Raw genomic sequence first — 12,725 nt, 5'->3', positions numbered from 1 at the left:
GAAATAATCGAGCTGCAGGTTGCTGAAAGCCTGGAAGACAGACCTGGGAAGAACTGCTATATGGTTACGCTGTTCTGGTACCCCACCCTTGGGTGCTACTACTTACCACTTCAGAGACAAAGCATTGGGATACAGGGACATACTGGGTATCATTCAACTCTCTGTGACTGTACTCTTACATTAAACTCTAGAGAATCTACTAAACATGGAAGGAATTAAAAATAGTACTTTCTTCCCCTCTAACAGTAATATAAACTTCCTTCATTTGTAACTGGCTGAACTACAAATGCATGAGGTTTTACTCAAGATCTGTACTTTGAGACGAAAATGAGAAGCATCAGCATTAATTAATAAACAAAAGTGTTATGTTTTTAATTAAAAATCATGTTACATTTTCAAGTGTAGCATAAAATAGTAGAAAGGAAGATTTCTGTAGACTGCTTCTTCCTCAGTTCCACAGAAAATAATCACCTTTTCTAGCTCAGTGGATCATCTCAGACACTATTAGGTACTGTATCAGCCAAACAAGCTTGGTGTCCTAATAGTTGCCCATCCAAGACACTTTAGAGTGAGATGCTTGGAAGCACAGCAAAAATAACTGTTTACAGATAACTTCTTTCTTAACACTTAGCATGTAATGGGTGACTCACAGTCACCAATGCACGCTTAGCTGCATTATTTCATATATTCTTGGTGTTCAAGGAACTGTGCGGACAGTAAGTCCCTGAGGGTAATCACATATCACAAACAGCCTTTAAAATTTAAACTTTTTGGATTACAGTCTTGTACATCTATATGATTTTGCTTCATGAGAAGGGTAAGTACATGTGGACTGATTCAGAATTTTTGTACTGGTGATTATTCAGTGTAACTTGCTCCTGTCTCCTCTTACCAAGGACAAATATTTTTCACCAGGAGAGTGGTTAAGCACTGGAACAGGCTGCTGAGAGAGGCTGCCGAGTCTCCATTCTTTGAGATATTTGAAACTCAACTGGGCGTAACACTCAGCTCATGAAACATTGAAGTTGGACTGCTGCGAGCAGGAGTTGAACCAAGCAGAGATCCCTTCCTGCACTCTGAGTGCAGCATTTTTGATATCTCTTCAGTTCCTCCTAATTCTATCTTCTTTTTCCCTCCAGAAGAATTCATCAACGGATTCAAAGCGGGGGAAACACTACTTGCACACCCCATTGGTACTGTGTTTCTAATATTTCCTTCTCTCTTATTCTTTCTACAAAACTTTTCTTCCTCTTGCTTTTCCCCAAAACAGCAATGTAATAGTAATTATGACTTAATAACCTATGTCATCCTCAGCTATAACAATACATTAGGTTGCATTAATTTTTATCTAAGACAACATTTTTCCATTTTAAAACAGGATTTTCAGAAGACTCTGCTTTATAAACATCATCTACAGCATCGTTAATGTATACTAATGTACAGGAGCTATTAGTAGCAAATTATATCTCCAAAGAACATTTCCAACAGATAATGAAACAAATGTCATTAAGAGAGCTTTTCATCTAACAGATCCTTCACGTCTCAAGACAGTGTTTATTTACCATACTTTGTTATGGACTAGCACACACTGCCTAGTTAGTCTTCAATTATCACATCAGGTGGAAGAAAAAAAATCCTATTTCTATATAAGCTAAAACTGAAATTGACTTTGAATCTCTGAACTGTCAACAAATTCTTCTCTGAAAAGGCTTGCTTTGCAGAGATTATAAAGTAGGTGTCATCCTTGACACTTGCGTTCTATATTCATCCGGCAGACCTGGAAGAGAAGCGCCGCAGAACGCCGCGCGGGATGGCGGAGGGCTCAGCTGTCACGCCGCCTGCCTCCCTCGCTTGCTTTGCAGGCAGACACGGTGCTGTAGGTGTCAAAGGTTCTCTATTTAAACTCGCTGACAAGCAAAGGAAGAATACTGAGCGAATATGTTAGCAGCCACTATGAACTCGCCTCTAGTAACAGGTCATCCTGACACTTATTTCTGGATGTTAGAAACAAAAGCCCCAGTTTTACTGAAATTAAAAAAAAAAAAAACCACAAACCAAACCCAAACACCAAACCCATATGATAAATCCCCATCAGATTTACAAGTTCAAGATTTACTCTGGGAAAATTCAGTGTTAAGAATACATAGAGCAAAGCCCTGCTTTCTGTCAGAATGACAAACTGGAAAGCCACATATGATTATGTTAATCTCTCATTTCAAATCTCCCTCTCACAACTGCATACCAGTGCTTTCTGTGTTTCGTTTAAGAGTCATAGAGTTTACTAACCACTTAATGAAGCTGCATTCCTTAAACCCCTGACAGATTATGTGAAGTTGTTTGGTTTTGAAACATGAATTTGTCATTCCAGTGCTCCCCGCCCCAATGACATCTTAGTCAAAAGCCGGTGTGTTTGAGGCTGCAGGCAATGAAACACACATTTCCTCAAAGCAATTGATTCCGCCAAGCAGCAGCAAAGAGAAAGGCAAAAGAGTGCGGAGAGTAAGGAAGGAGCACGGCTTGCCTTTGCCAAAAAAGAAAAGCGATTTTCAATCAAGCTTATCTCTTTCAGTCCCTTATTTACTTTTAATTGGAAAGAAGGAAGTGAAGAATATGAAAATGTTTTAAAAGACATTTATAAGACTCCTGGGTAATTGTCTGCATCAAAGATGACAATTTGCTGCATGGCTGATTTCATTTGAAAGCCTTTTCTGATTCTGTGTGTCCCAGTGGCCAGTCGAAACTTTGGAAATGGATCAGGACATAGTAGCCCGGAGCAGCACAGAAAAGAAGGTGCTATTAACAGTATCCTACTTGCAGCCAGGATGAGGACTCTGCTCCTCCTCTGAAGCTTGAAAAGGCATCACACTTAGACCCTCCATCTAAGATTGTAGTGTGTTGCACATTTTCTAGCTCGTGGCAGAAGAGGGGAAGCAGATGTGGACTTAATGATAGTTGTGCCAGCTGGCTTATAGTAGTAGCAGGCAAAAAACAGAGCGCAAATGGCCCCAGATTCCATTTACCTGAGCAACAACCCAGCTCAGCGTTCCTGATGAAAGTCTCAGTTCAAGCACTGCAAGCTGTCGGCGACATTCTCAGATGAACATTAGCAAACCCAGGCTCAATTCAGTGTGCAAGCAACGAGCTTCCAAGTTTGAAATGATACAGCTGACAGGTGTTTAAGCAATAACCTCCTCCTCTGTATTCTAAGGCTCAAGATTTATGGTGTTTTGTGCCATGAGCAGAGCACTAACGAAAAATAAATTTCTAACTTTCGGAGCTTGTTCCCATGTTTTCTATTAAGTCCATACATCAGTAAGTGTCATTCACCCATAAAAAGTCCTATTAGTCATGTTTACAAGGTAAATGCCATTATTGCTGCTTCTTAAACTACTGAATGATGAAAATCAGACCACAGATTTTATTTTATCGAGTTCTAGGTATTTGCCAGTCCCGTTGATTAGGGTATAATTCAACAGTATTTTACACAACTCAGATACCTTTTTGTCATGTGCCTGCTTAAAAGTCTGAAGGTTGTTATTAAATGAAAAAGAAAGAAGGTAATTACTAAATCAATGGTATAACCCTTGTGATTTGCTTTTCATCTCCTCACAGACATTATGATGAGAAAAATAAAATGAAAACCAGAATAGGCAATACAAGAAGTCATGTAACAAGCAACAGTAATCCATGTAGGTTATTCTCCCAAATGCCCAGTCAGAGGTCTCAGATGGCTAATGTGGTTGAAATGTGTAATTCAAAGCTACAAATAATATGTTTATGAATCTGGACATGTCCACTGCACCTTGGAAGCAGCTGTGTAAGGGGGAAAAAAAAAAAACCACAAAAAAAACCCAACAGTGTATCTGATTTCAGATAAACAAAGTTGCAAACTAAATTATCTATTTCCTCTCACCAAGGAAGCTACAACATTGCAAGGCTCCCAGTTATCATTTTAAATGTAATTAAATCTAATTAGGATTAGATTTTAATGGTAATCTTGGAATTCTACATTTGCATTGGCTATCCAGTGTATTGATTTACCCACCGGTATGCTACAATAGATAAGAGAGAAATTAAAGATCATACATTATGGCTTTACATCTCCATCAACATTACAGGCCAGATCTTGAAATATGCAGCATACAGTACTAAAATGACTTATGCACATGATTAATTTTAAGCGTATTGCCTTGTTCCATGAACTTCAATACACAGTGCTTATGTTCTCCATTGAAAAGTTATGTTTATGTGGGACTGAGATATTAATTCTTACAGTAGAAAATGTATTTATTTCATATAACATACTTATCTACAGTTGCTTCAAATTACATCTATTTCATAAGCAACCTCCAAAACCAATGCAGATACTTTCTTGCGTAAACTCAAGGTTAAGATACAATGTGCATACCACCACCATCTTTTGTTCTTCTCAGCAGTTCCCCAGATAAACTCAAACATACCATTTTTATTTGCAAATCCATTTTTATCTGATCATATCAAGGTCTACTTGCTTCAGCAGGTTTTTATTATCAGGCAGCGACTGTCCCTCTAGTATTTCCAGCAAGACATGACTAGATAGCTTGGCCTCCCAACTACTTCCCTTCCTCTCACTGGAAACTAAAGCTGCGTTTTTTCCCTCCTTATTCTCAACATCTTGGTAGTTCAGTTTCTTCTAAAGATGTTATTCTTCAGACACATTCTTTCCTGAGATTGATCACTTGCTGAACATATTTTTTCTATCATAAAGCTTACCAATGAGAGTCCTCCCATACAAACTCACCATAAGAGTGTGGCTGTCTACATTCTTGCAAACAAAATTAATTCCCCCCAAAAGTGACATAATTACAGTGATGCCACTGTCTTACAGAACCATGGTTCAGGAAGGACCATAGAGAAAAATTATATATGGCTTGAGGAAGCTGAGGAAAGATGAGGTGCTACTACTTCAGCTGCCTGTGACCTATTACTTCACCAGTTCAGTCACTCATCTAGAAACTCTATCCAAGCTTGTACACTGGCAGTATGTACAAATGAAGTACAGGGATCATAAGTGATCAGCAGCACCACAGCAGATGTGTCATTTTGTCATCATTCAAAACCTACAAATAAGAACAATCTCAAACCTACCTATCTTACATCCTGAGGGGATCCACTTTCACAAATAAAAATACCCTGTGACAGGGGCAAGAAGAGTGGAAAAGAAGGCAGCATATACAATTTTTCTCTCTCAGGAGAGAAATGTCAAAGAATCACATGATGTAGAAGCCCATCAAATTAATGTATCCCTACCAGCAGTAATTACAGGTGCACTGTTTGAAACTGTGAAGCCTTTCTTAAGGCAGCACTACAATGATTTATTTATCAATTGATTGGTTTTGTCTGGTTGATTTTTATCAAGAAGCAAAATCTCTACTTAAACAAAATCAGACTCAAAAATGAGTCAACATATTTTAGATTGCACTTGGAGAAGTATAAAGATTTTTATAAACTTCTGATGTCAAAACATATACCCACTCAAGCTTTCTCTAGTGGTGAAACAAAAAAACTAGCAGTACTTCATATCAGCTTCCCAAAAACTATTTGCTCAGCTTGCAGTGGCCATCCAGGCACCCCTAAATGCCAGCAATGGAGAAGAAGGAACCGCACAGCCTCTCATCTGTTATGGGATTACAGCCACAGGACATGGCACAGAATCCTATTGAAAGGGTAAGAGAGACAGGTATGCTGCAACTATTCAGGTAAAACAAATACAAGTGTAAGCAAAGCTCTGCAGCACCTGCATCTCCTCCAATAGATCAGTATTTTTGTTTGACACTTTTCTAGGTTAACTTCTGCCCTGTATTGATCTGTGAAGAGACTTCTCAGCCAAATGACAACTTTAAAGAAATTATTCTGTTCTGCCCTGAAATGTCAATTTGAAAAAAGAAATACACACATGTTCAGACACATTTATTTCACAGTGAGAAGGGTGAACTTTCAGACTGTCCGCAGCCCAGTATCAGCAAAGGTCCTCTGGAAACAGTGGGAGTTGTGTGTGTCAGAGCCACACAGGCTGTACCCTTCATTTTATAGTTCTCCTTCATGGTTATGTCAATCCTCTTTATTATGTTTGATACAAGCAGTAAAATAATGGAAGTGTTTAAAAGATTTACTTATGATTTTAACCTGCTAGCTGAATCATTCAGGGATTTCTTGGAAATGATGACTAGATGCTGAATGTAACCTAGGGTTCTCTGGTGGGAGTTTCCACCTCACAGTACAGTTTAATGAAGATCCCAGTTGCAAATCCTAAGATTTTATCTGAAAGCAAGGAGACTTATTTTTATACATCACATAAGACTCCACTGTATGAGCTGCCAGTTTGCATACAGGCAATAATAAGCCCCTTGACTAAATACAGACATTGGAATAAAGTGTCAGTGAACAGTAATTTCATCCCGCAAGTGTTCTTGCCTATACAACCTAATGAAGAAAGACTATTTTCAGATAAGAGCACTGAAAAGGAAGGAAAAAAGTGAAAAAGGAGAAAAGAAAAAGAACTACAAAGAAATCACAGTGTTGCACAGAACCAAAACATCCAATTATGCTTTGATCATAGCTTGAATTTTAAATGTTATCGTCATCATTATTTCCTATCGCACAACTTCCTTCATTGATTACTCGATACCTATGATATATGTCAGATGTACAGAAAAAACAAAGCATGTTATAGGCAGAAGTAGTATCTTATCTTGCAGACATAATAAAGCCCATGTCTCAAACATTACTGAGAAGCCTGTCAACAAAGCAAATCAAGTGCCGGGTGGAAATGAGGCATAATGCTTAATTCCTTCAATAAGCATTTTCCTGCTTGCCAGGAGCAACTCTCTTGGGTAGGCTGACAAGGTGCAAGCTAATTTACAGATCCAGGAGGAGTCAACTGAATCCAGATAGCACTGCTCCCACGTTAATTAAGAGGAGGCTGAAAAGCAAAGTTCACTCAGAAATGGTAGTGAGGGAAAAAAATAACTCAAAGAAATGTTGACTGTTATGAAGAGCAAATAACAAAGTGATCATTGGATCTTCCTATCAGTCAAATTACTGTCATTTCCAGATTTCAAAAGCATCATATTGAGCATACAGACAAGGTTACTTCCTATTTAGCTGGGAGCACCTGATAAAAATGGTATTAATTTCCACTTTTGCACTCATTAACGTCTAGAGCATTCAAAGCCACACAGGAACACCAGACTCTAAGGCTGGAGGGCAGAGAGGAGCTGATAAGCCCCACACCGAGTTGGCTCTCTGGAACATGAAGGCTCCTCTCTTCGGATGGGACACTTTACAAGTCAGCCCATTGCCTGTGTGCCAAAGCTTGCAAAGTGAAGTAACTATATCACAGGTCCTCTGGGTACTGGGAATGTTACACAGGAGGAAATGAAGGACCAAGGAGCTGTCCAAGCCTTCTAGATGCTGTAAATACTTTCTGACTGAACTCGTGAGATGGTACTCATGGTATCCAACATGCTACTTAGAGCCCATAGAATTTATTGTGTATAATGCCTCAATTTTACCTGTCATTTCTGCTATATAAAAATGGCAGAGACTGCAGAATAGAACCAGTCAGCATTTAGTAGCTCCTACTTTCCACCCTCCCCCAGCACAGGGTGCAATGCTTTGCTCCAGGCTTGAATCTAGGCAGGAAAATGTCCAGAAGATGAAAGCATCCCCATGGGACTCACAGAGGACCAGGCTAAAGTTCTCTCCTCCTATCTGACACTGACACTCACTGATACTGACACTGTCGTATCCACTCTGGCTCTTTTGGTGTTCTGTGGCATATGCTGTCTAACAACCTGGCATTGTTTTGTGTTATCTAAACATAGTTTCTAACTAATATTTTCTGATTAACTGCTTTTTTCCTAATTAACTAATATTTTCTAATGAGTTTTTCTATTAACTAATTTTGTAATACGATTCACAGACACAGAACAACTCTCAAGAACCTACGCAGTTACTACAAAGGTTCAATTAATGTTTTACAGGATAAAGAAGGTAATAGGATGAAAGTTAACTGAAGGTCCACTTACATGTTTTCAGAACAGAATCACTGTTAATATATCTTTAAAATAATACTGGTATCTCACTTCAAAATTAAGTAATGCATCACTGCATACACAAAAGAAAACAAATACTGCCTTAATATTGTTTTTTTCTTGGAAATATATTTATTTACCCTAGCCAGCTAAAAGAAAGACTGATTTTCTTGCTCTCTCACCCCTTCCCACAAGTGATCAAAGGCATTTGCCATGTTTCACTATATACCCAGAACAGCAGGGTATCACTCAGCAGTCTGCTTCTTTCAGAACACTTATGTCTGCTGGAGAGATGACTCCTTTCAAAAAAACTCACTGCTTGGTAAAAATCAGGTCTTTCACTGTCCCATTCTCCAGACTGTGGGTTCTCAGAGCACACAAACTTATTTAGATCCTGTTTTCCTTAAGAGAAGCATGCTGTTTTTCAATCTCAAACTGATTCATCCTTTTCACATCATGCCTCCATGATACCAAATGCTCTTAATAGCAAAGCAAAGAAAAACAGTCATTTAGTAAAACACAAGCTTTGGGTACAGCATTAGGAACAGCAGTTTTAAGAAAAAAAACAAAATCCAAAATTGTTTGACCTGTCAAAGCACATGTGCACTATTTAGACATCACCACATACTCCTTCCAAGACCAAAGAGTTTGTTGTTTAAAACCAATTTTTCCTTTGCAGCCTCTTTAGCCTGCCAGCCATCTCCTCCTCTTCCATTCTGAACTGCTTCCCTTCCATGACACCACTCATAGGCTCAACAACAGAGAGATCATCATGTATATATTTGTATAGTAAAATATAGCAGTCACAATATAAATGAACAACTAAAAGATGAAACTTTTTTATAATTCATTCTACATTTGACTGCAAAGCACTTACCTGAACATGTCTCCTAAGCCTTTCAGCATTCCTTTCTTTGCCTTAATTTTATCCTTCTCTTTATCTCGATCTTTCTTCTTTTCCTTTCCAGCCTTTTTTCTATCACCTTTATCTTGGCTTCCATTCATCTGTCTCTCCAATGAGTGGGATGGCTGGTCACTTGCTGTGGACACAGATTCTCTACCAGATCTTGAGCTCTCCTCTGTGTCTTCCTCCACTGAAAGCATAAATTAAGAAACATCAGTGAGATAAGAACAAAAAACAAGGACAAGCTTTTTTGTATATTGCCTAATGTATTTTGAAGCAGGATATATGCACAATCACACAATACTCTTTTTCTTTTTTTTCAAAATCAGTATCTGCTCATGTGGGAGTTTCCTGGAATGTTCATTAGTACTATTAAACTCTTAAAAGCAAGGAATTCACCTTTGCAGAACTCTCAGCAAAACACGATTCATGCTTTGTGGGTATTCTGAATAATGTATGGATTAATAAAGAGGATTAGCAAAGTGATGTTAATTGGCCCATTTCATTTCAGTATCTAATCAGTTGAGGAGAGCTTTAGAAGTATCTGAAAGAAGAAACAGCAGTGCAGCATGCCCTGTCAGTAAATTCTTAGTAATAATCTCATAAAAATACGAAAGTCATTAAGGACTGTTAACCCCCAATGCATGCCTTTAATAGATTTTTCTTCTGCTGCAAGTTACATAATGGTTGTGTTGTACTACTTCATTTCCTGGAGTAGTTTAAGACACATCATGTACCATGATTTCTATTGTTGGTTTTATTCCTGGTTGAGATGGGACAGCCTGGCAGGTTCAGGTGGGGAGATTCCATGCAGTGGAACAAGTTAAATCCTTTAAAGGCAGATAACATATTTCTTCTCTGTCTCCAAGATGAAGACCTAAGAGTATCCCTAAGCATGACCAATGTTAGATTTAACAAAGCATATTCATTTCAGAAAGTTTGAAAGAAAAATGACCAAAAGAAACAATCCAAAGACTGAAAACTCCCCCAGTAGCTTAGTGAGAAAGAAATAAAGCAGTCCAAGCTTGTGGGTCAGAATCCTGAAACCATTTCGACTTCACTTAAAGCCAAATCCAAAAGTTATACTGCATGGCTGGTGAAGCAGTGTCCTTCAAGGAGCTCTAACATTTTAAATTATCACATTATTAGTAGGGCTACACCATCTCCCAGTTTTCCAACAGACAGCATAAAGCAGCGATGAGGATCACAGATGTATACTTTGTGCTGTGTCCTGTAGCTCTAATGAATACAAAGGGTCCAAACAACTTTTGGCAGTAGAGGTTGAAAAATATGGTTTTGCTTTATATATATATACAGTCTATGAAAAATAAATATTTTTTTGTACTCAGTAAGATTAGGAAATGCCCATAGCTTATAGAAGGAAAAAAGAATAATTTTTTAGTTTAGCATATGTTTACTACTTATTATTTCTGCTGATACCATTGTTTCTAGACCTCAGCAACTCTTCTACAGCCAACAGAAGTATCTATAGAAATTTCTCATAAACTACTGCAGAATATAAACTTGCTTTTCTTAGTCATCATTCATATTCATCTTACAAGTAATTCATCGAACCTGAAAGTCTACAAATCACTGACTGAAAGCCATTCGCTATTGTCTCTTCTGTCTCTCAGATACTTGCCTACAAAATACTTTTTATTCATTAATATGACAATACACAGACCTGTCCAGTAGATTTAGTGCTTATTCACATAGCATGTCAGATAAATCTCAACTTTAGAAACTATTTTTAAAAGTCAACTAGTACTCTCAAGTACAAATCACCAGGGGGAAAAAAAAAAAAAACAAACCCAAGACATGTCTTGGCATTTCATGTTAACTTGTCTTCAGGACAGCTATTAGTTAAGTAGATGATACAGCTTCTCACTGTAGGCACAGTTTTAATATTCAGACAATCGTATTTTAGAAAATTAATAGGCCTGTCCTATACATGACTCTGTACTAGCTGTACTTGTACTTTTTTTGGTCACAGTGTTTCTTAATCAGTGTCTGGGATGATATTTAGTTATTATTAAAAGAGTAGTGGAAAACCACTTTGGAATAGAGATGCTAATTTTTTGCATGTTAATTTATAGCTACAATCTGTTCCAGTTAAAACCAACTAGACATATAAAAGACTGTACTTGCAAACAAATATAATTAGTTAAAAAATGCATTCAATTTCTGACAAATTTTGAAGTCAAATGTTTACTTGGTACTTCATTGCTAGAATTTTAAAGATGAATCAGTTTTGACCTATGGTTGTTCATATTCATATAACAATACATTAAATTAATCCTAAATACGTATTAAGTGTACTGTGCTATGCTGACTTGCTGAACAAATTGTCATAACAATGCTTCCTCTTACTATTTATTTTGCATATTCTATGCCTCACTTCCCTGCTTGTGCTGCAATAAATATTTGTCTATCATAGACAGTTTGCTTGCAATTAACTCTGTAGCTTAGACTGAGCCCTGTGAACTAGGTTGCCTGTTCTTCTGGAGTAAACACTGGTGTCTCTAATGCAGTAAATAGATTTCCAGTTTTCTTGAAAGGTCTCAACATGAAGAAACTTGTTTCACTTTTATGCAGCACAGTTGTTCTGCAATTAACATACACCTAATTACTAGTGTTTAGAACAAATGCAAATGCTGCTCAATTAAAATGCAAGCCCAGGCTACAAATGAAACTTCTAATTTTTGTTAAGTTGCAGTAATGACATTAGGCTACTGCAAAATGCAGAATGTATTTGTTTTGGTGCTGTTATTTCCTTCCTTTCCTGCAACCTCCTGCCTCCCCATTCAGGATGCTGAAGCCAAAAATTTAAATTGAAGTATACTTTAAACATCAATTAAACCTGAAAACTAATGTCATTTCATGAACCTCATTGTACTACGGAGAACTACACAAACAGGTATTATGAAGCTATTCTCCTAATTAGGCCATAAAATGGAAAAGATGCACATGAGGAATCAAAGCTACTTAATGTGAAGCTATTTTGCCACTAAGCTTCTAGGCCTCTTATTGTGATATTTAATACAGCCCTAGATTCTAGCAATTAAGATTCAGCAAAAGATTAGAAAGCTTTGTCGATCTCTCCTAGTCCAAATGCCTTGTTCTCATTCAAGACACTAAAGATAAACATTTTGCTTCCAGTCAGCTATTTCAAGTATTAAGGAAAAAAAAAAAAAAAAGCAGGGAAAACTATCAGTAAAAGCTGAACACCCACACCTTTCCACAAATGTTACTTCTTTACAGCCATTAAAACTTACATGCATCTTCTCAAATACTTTTTAAAATGTTACCCCAGAACTGGTCACTGCTATCTGATTTTCATCCTACATTTAGTAACTTAATAGCACGTTTTTCAAAGGACAGCAAGTACATTCAGAAGAGAGTCAGCCCCTTTGCCACATATGCTACCTGTACTTTTATGGCTTTTGTATATGGGGTTATGACATGTTATGAATTCCTCTATACAATTTTCTGCAGTGCTTTTATTTGCTACTCCAAAGAGGGTCACTGACTGGAAGAAAGAAGAACTCGGCACTGAAACACTTGGAGGAGAAAGGGGAAAAAATTAAAGTAAAACAAATGGATCCAAACTCCAGGGCATCAGCAAATTGACCACCAACATGTTTGCCTGGGTTTTATAATGAGAGAAAACCACATTTTAATTTCAAACAATTATGGAATAATTAAATACAATTAAAAAAAACTTAGGCAATGTCATTATGGCAGCA

At 37.5% G+C, this 12,725-nt stretch overlaps 1 protein-coding gene across 16 annotated transcripts in view; it reads right to left on the bottom strand.

The window, feature by feature from the left end:
- The window catches only part of PARD3 (par-3 family cell polarity regulator), a 444,458-nt gene that overhangs the window by 132,358 nt on the left and 299,375 nt on the right, over window positions 1-12,725 (bottom strand). For all 16 annotated transcript variants that reach the window (XR_012633185.1, XM_074899993.1, XM_074899998.1 and 13 more), the window contains one exon: window positions 8,953-9,169. Coding sequence is in view for 15 of the 16 variants with exons in the window: in XM_074899993.1 (XP_074756094.1) it covers window positions 8,953-9,169 (217 nt within the window). In the remaining variant the exon portion in view is untranslated. The remainder of the gene's footprint in view (window positions 1-8,952; window positions 9,170-12,725) is intronic.

This window comes from Athene noctua, chromosome 2 (genome assembly GCF_965140245.1).
Source record: "Athene noctua chromosome 2, bAthNoc1.hap1.1, whole genome shotgun sequence".
Lineage (NCBI taxonomy): Eukaryota > Metazoa > Chordata > Aves > Strigiformes > Strigidae > Athene > Athene noctua.
The sequence above is the reverse complement of the archived record's forward strand: the minus strand, read 5'-3'. Positions and strand labels throughout refer to the sequence as shown.